Source organism: Crocodylus porosus, unplaced genomic scaffold (assembly GCF_001723895.1).
Source record: "Crocodylus porosus isolate Cpor-Errol unplaced genomic scaffold, CroPor_comp1, whole genome shotgun sequence".
Taxonomy (NCBI): Eukaryota; Metazoa; Chordata; order Crocodylia; family Crocodylidae; genus Crocodylus; species Crocodylus porosus.
Genome location: NW_017728948.1, coordinates 15,801,661 through 15,807,660, shown reverse-complemented (window position 1 = coordinate 15,807,660; position 6,000 = coordinate 15,801,661). Strand labels below are relative to the sequence as shown.

General features: G+C 44.5%; 1 protein-coding gene across 3 annotated transcripts in view; it reads right to left on the bottom strand.

Moving 5' to 3' along the window:
• FAM193A (family with sequence similarity 193 member A) overlaps positions 1-6,000 on the bottom strand; it is a 95,728-nt gene that overhangs the window by 54,350 nt on the left and 35,378 nt on the right. For all 3 annotated transcript variants that reach the window (XM_019553128.1, XM_019553129.1, XM_019553130.1), the window contains exon 8: positions 3,604-3,681. In XM_019553128.1, coding sequence (XP_019408673.1) covers positions 3,604-3,681 — 78 coding nt within the window. The remainder of the gene's footprint in view (positions 1-3,603; positions 3,682-6,000) is intronic.

Sequence of the window (6,000 nt, the reverse complement as noted above, 5' to 3'; positions counted from 1 at the left end):
TTGAACAGGGTGCTTTTTACCCCCTCGTCCAGGTCACTGATGAAGATGTTGAACAGCGCAGGCCTGAGGACCGAGCCCTGCAGAATGCCACCGCCCACATCCCTCCAGGCTAAAAATGACCCATCCACCACCACTCTGGGTGCGGCCCTCCAGCCAGTTGGCGACCCAATTGACTGTGTGGGTGTCGACACCACAGTCCCCCAGTTTCTTAATGAGAACAGGGTCAGAGACAGTGTTGAAGGCCTTCCGAAAGTCCAGGAAGACTATGTCCACTGCTACCCCTGCATCTAATAATTTGGTGATCTGGTTGTAGAAGGCCACCAGGTTGGTTTTACAGGACCTGCCACTAATGAACCCATGTTGGTTGCCCCTAAGCATGACCTCCCTTCCTGGCCCCTCGTGTATATGTGCCAGAATAAATTTTCTCAAAAACCTTGCCCAGGATCAAGGTAAGACTAACCAGCCTATAGTTTCCCAGGTCCTCCTCCTTCCCCTTTTTGAAGATGGGAACCATGTTGGCCCTCTTCCAGTCCTCTGGCACCACACCAGAGCACCATGAGTGCTCGTAAAGCCGTGCTAGGGGTCCTGCAATGACCTCAGCCAATTCCTTTAGTACTCTAGAGTGGAGATAGTCTGGATCAGCTGACTTAAATACATTCAGTCCCGTCAGGTCAGAATAATTGGGTATTCTTGTCCGATTGAATGCACACCAACAATCTATCAAAGTTAAGAATACCCAATTACCTGCGGGAGCACATTTCTCACAAGAAAACCACTGCCTCTCCAGTCTCTCAGTTCTAATCCTCAAAGGGAATTTATAAAACACCTTTCACAGATGAGCCTACAAACTTCACTTCATCAACCTACTGGATACAAAAAATCATGGACTAATACAGACGTTGGATTTATGACGCATTATAACTCGCCTAACCTCTAACTCCCCAGTTAACCTCTCTACTATTTACCAGCTATATTTACTCTCCCCTCCCCCCCTCACCCACTGACTACCTCAATCTACACTGTCACCGAGTGGCTCGTCCCCATGCATGCTGGCTTCTGGTTCTACTGTTTCATTGATGAATGTGATGAAGCTGTACAGGAGGATTATTCAGTTTTTGCATTCTGTTGTTGATGTATCCTGTGACACCAACCTTGCATCCTGTCATGTTCTACATGTCATTCATTAAGCTTTTCAGTTTCTCCCACCTCAGCAGATGCATGTTATTTTGCATACCATGAGAAATAAGTCTTCTCCTCTGGTTGTACCTTTCAAAAACCCTGAAGTGCACCAAGCTCCACAAACAGTGAGTCTATTCCTCACACAAATATGAGCAGTTGAGCTGTATCTGACATCTTTATTCTCATCAAGTGCTAATGACAAGTACTGGAACATTTTGGCTTTTTCTTTCAGTGTGCAAAGCAAATCCATCCCAATCTCTTCAACTCGTCTGCTCATAGTATAAGCACAAAGGCTCATCTCATGTTTGAAGTTCTTTTTTGTTTTTTTCTCAGGACCTAACTCCTCAAATCATTTTCATTACACACTCCTTTGTGAATTCACCATCTGTAAAAAGTCTCCCACGATCAGCAAACAACATAGCCATACAATAACTTGAGCAACTGCTAAATTTTGTTCAACGTGTCTTCGAAAAATAGTCTGCTGACTACACAAACTGTTTCTCCGACCTTCTAGTTTGTAACTCTTAAGTTGCCCCACCAAGCAGTCATACCTTGTCTTTATGATGTGTATCAAAGTGGTGCCTAATACTGTATTCCTTAAACCTTGAAACAGGGTCTTGACAAACAGAGCATACTGTTTTGTCGTTGCTCTCCACAAAAATGTAATTAAGTCCAATGCTCATTGAACACATTCACCATCAGATTCATCTTTTCTTCAACAACATGGCAGTTGGTGGCTCCTTCAGGAGAGCATGTATACGAAGATTACTGGACTGCCTGGCTGACATGGCTGTTGAATTAATCAGTGGCACTCCTTTGAGTAAATTTCAGGAACTCACCACAGCTCTTTGCAATTTCTTTGTTGTGGGAAAGACACAGGGGCTAAGTACAGACCATCAAAAAAGCTTGAGGCTGAATTGATTAAGTCTTTGAAGGTTTGCAGGGGAGGTGCAAAGCATCCTGGGACGTTGGGGGCTGCAAGTTAACTTGAATCTGGGAGGGATCTAAGACAGAAGTTCAATGCACCCATTTAACCTAAATCAGTTAAGTCTGCTAATTACATCCAACCTGGTTCATCTTAGATCAGTTTCAGCCATTTTGAAAGCTGTTTATGTATACTGAACTTCTGTTGTGTTACAGATTTGAACAAGTTTCTGATCATTTATACCGGTTTGCATGTAATTTCTGTCCCTAGCCATTGGGTTGCAAGCAAGCCCCTGCCAGTCTGCAGCATGCATCAGAGCAGAACGTTCCTACCCACAAAGCACACCCATCCACTACAACTGAGCAAGTGCAGCACCAAGCAGCTCATTACCTGGCTGCTTGGGGAGCCTGTGTCTGGTAGGTGATATGCTGGAACCCCTGTCGCAATCCCTGTTGCAGCTGCTCACAAGCATGTGGTACACCAAGTTCCAGGACTGGCAGACTGCAAGAAGCATCCCAAAGTACAACTGCTGGAGCAACAGCCAGGGCTGTAGCCATGGCCATGTGGTCTGTGCCAAGCTACTCATGGACACGTTGGTATCTATCCCTACTGCCGCTGCCCAGTGCAGTGTGCTTTGGGACATGTGGAGGAGCCATAACTGCTGCCACAGCTGCAGCCATGTGGTCTCTTCTGCACCACGTACTAGGCTGATCAGAGACACGTTGGTGCCTCTGTTCTCGTCCCAAATGCTGTAGCTACTTCCCAGCACACCATGCAGAATGGACTGCCCAGCTCCATCACATATCCCAAAGTGCACTCTGCTGGTTACCTGCTGTAGCAGCAAGGAACGGGACAGGGCCAGCAACATGTCACTGATCAGCTTGGTGCAAAGTACAGAACAGACCATGCAGGCCAAGACGCAGCCACAGTGTGCATCCTTAAGCCATTCTGCACCATTCACTGGGCTTGTCAGGGATCTGCTAGCACTTCTGTCCCGGGCCCTGCTGCTACTGCCATTGCAGCTCTTCACACGTTCTGAAGCCCCTTGTGCTGGGCAGCAGCCAGGACTGAGATAGAGGCACCAGCATGGCCCTGCCTAGCTCAGCACAGACTGCATTGCTATGGCTGTAGCTCCTCCAAGCATCCCAAAGCACTCCTTGTAGTTTATTTTGTCCTGGAGCTTGGCAAGCTCAGTTAAAAAAAAAAATCTTCGTGGGCTGGATCTGGCCTGTGGGCCATAGTTGCTAACCCTTGGGTTAGAGTCATACACCCTCCTGCCAACAGTCCATCCTGCTTCCATGAATCTCACATTCTTTCTGCAAAAGGGCACAGCTCCTACAAAAGATGTAAAGAAGTCCCCTCCCCACCTGGTGATAAAATTAGACTGCGTATGATTAATGTACAGATTACTGTTTCACTGCCAAGTGCTTGTGTCACAACATACTAGAAATATTCAAGTTACTTAGTATAAAATTAAAAGTTAAAAACCAGAATCTTACCTGCTCCTCAATAAAACGCCTCTGTTTAAAAAACTCCCAGTCTTCTTTTAACATGCGCTGTTTTGTTTTCATTGCCATCTAGAACAGGATTTCAAGACAGCCTGTTAGTCTAAACATGGTACTACTACACTGTGGTAAGTTACCACCAAGTTTTATTGCATCTATTACACCTACACTTATTTCAGAATATTTACAAGTACCTTATCCAATGAAAGAGAGAGTCAAGTAGGTTATTCAATATTAGAGATGAAGTTTATTTTCCAAGTGCTCTTGTTACCTCCTTAAGAACTGGCTAACTAACAAATAAACACAAACACATTGAAAAATTCAGCTGTCACAGACCCACCTGCCCACCCACACACCATTTTACAATTCTGGTTTGTTTGTTTTTTAATGTCTTCATATTGGCTTTCTGCTCTATTTCATAGTTCACAAAACACTTTGACAACAAGCAAAATGTCTGACATCTAATATCCGATAACATTTTATTTACTGATTCACATATTAAGAGAAGATTACATGCGATTTTGAAGTTGGGATTTCTTGAATTCATCACCTGCAGTTAATGATCTAGATCACCAGCATTTAAGGTTCACTATCTTTCTCAAATGTATTCTTTATCTACAGTTTATCCAGTTCTCAAAAATGGCTCCTATTAAATTATACCACGCCTTGAGGCAACATTGCTGGAAAAATTACCATTATGGGCAAGTTGCATTTGTCCAAAAGCAGCACGCTTCAGATTTATCACATACCCTCACTTTGAGAGAATGCAAAAATGTCAGTTGATTTTAACACAGCGAAGTCCCAGAATTATTTTTTTTCCTATTAGTCTTCCAATTTGGAAGAACTGGCTCACTGAAAAGGGAGAACACATATTCCAGGTTTCCCTTGACATATTCTGTCATTCGTTATTACATTAAGTAGCAGAAATTCAAAAGCACTCATAATATAATTATTTCACAAAGATGTGTTCCCTAAGACTCACTGGGTTACACTAGTTAAAACTTAATTTTTAAGATCACTTGCAAAAAAACTAAAACTTTCATAGGATTTTAAAATGTTACCACTTACAGTAAAATATAGTGTTAACCAATTTAAGAAATACCAATTCAAACTGGGGATGACAGAGTCCAATGGTCACAAACTCCTGCAGGACCATTTTAGGATGGACATAAGGAAAAACTTCTTTACTGTCTGAGCCCCTGAGGCCTGAACAGACTCCCCCCAAGAAACATTTGGACGTTTATCTTGCTGGTATCCTTTGAACCTAGCTGACTTCCTGTCCCTTGGCCAAGGGGTTGGACCCAATGATCTTACAAGGTCCCTTCCAGCCCTAACGTTTACGAAATCTATAAACTCTTCTCCTCTACATCTGAGCACTTTAGCACCTGAGCACTGAGCACCTGAGTAAATTACCATAATTTACTCAAATCCAAGATCAGCCACCCCCAATCAACATGACCTAGGACAGGTGGTGGCTCAGTTCTAGCTTGGACCCAGGCCACAGGCTAAAGCCAAAGCTGAGTTGCCACCTGCCCTAGGCTGGAACAGCTTTGTTTGAGGTTGGGGAGGACAAAGGAAGGGGCACAACTAATAGGAGCATGGTAGAGAACAAGGGAAACCTGAAGCCTGCCACCCCCACCCCACTCCCATGCCTGTGCCTGCCTTCCCCAACCCCTGCTCCACCATGCAAACTCTCCCTCCTCTCCCACCTTCCCCACTTACATTCTGCTCCAGCTCCAGCCCTGAGACTGCCTGCAGGATCTACTATTGCTGCACCCTTGCCAGGCTAGAAGCATGCTGCTGCTGAGCGCTCCAAAGGAGCAGAGCTACAGCAGAAGGTAAAAGGGTGGAGGAAGGCAGAGTGCAAGGGTAGAGAGTGAGACAAGGGCCAAGGATCCAGCCCTTCACCCCCCACCATAGCAGTGGGGTGGGGATGAATTTAGGACAATGCCCCCAATAATTAAAATTAGGACTTTTCCAGGTAGAGAATCCAATTCGGGGGGGGGCGGGGAGGGGTGTCAGTCATCTTAAATTCAGAGTCATCTTAGATGCGAGTAAATGTGCTAGAACTTCAAAGTCAGCACATATTTATCATCTGATACCAAATCAGATATAAATCGAATGGGATTTGAATTTCTGCTATTTGATGATGATTTTCTCTGATTTTTTTTTTGTTTATTTTTGCTCTAATGGATTTGCGTGTCCTCTATGCAAAAAGCAATTGTTTGTCAAGTAATAATTTTAAAACAGTGGGCATGAAATGCTGATGAACCATGGCTTATTGGTACCACTTCCAAGGGCCGCTCGTCACATGCAGGTAAAAGGCATGATGGGCTCTAATGCACAATCTACATCATCATGCCTCTCGCCGTATCACATGTGCATGGCAGG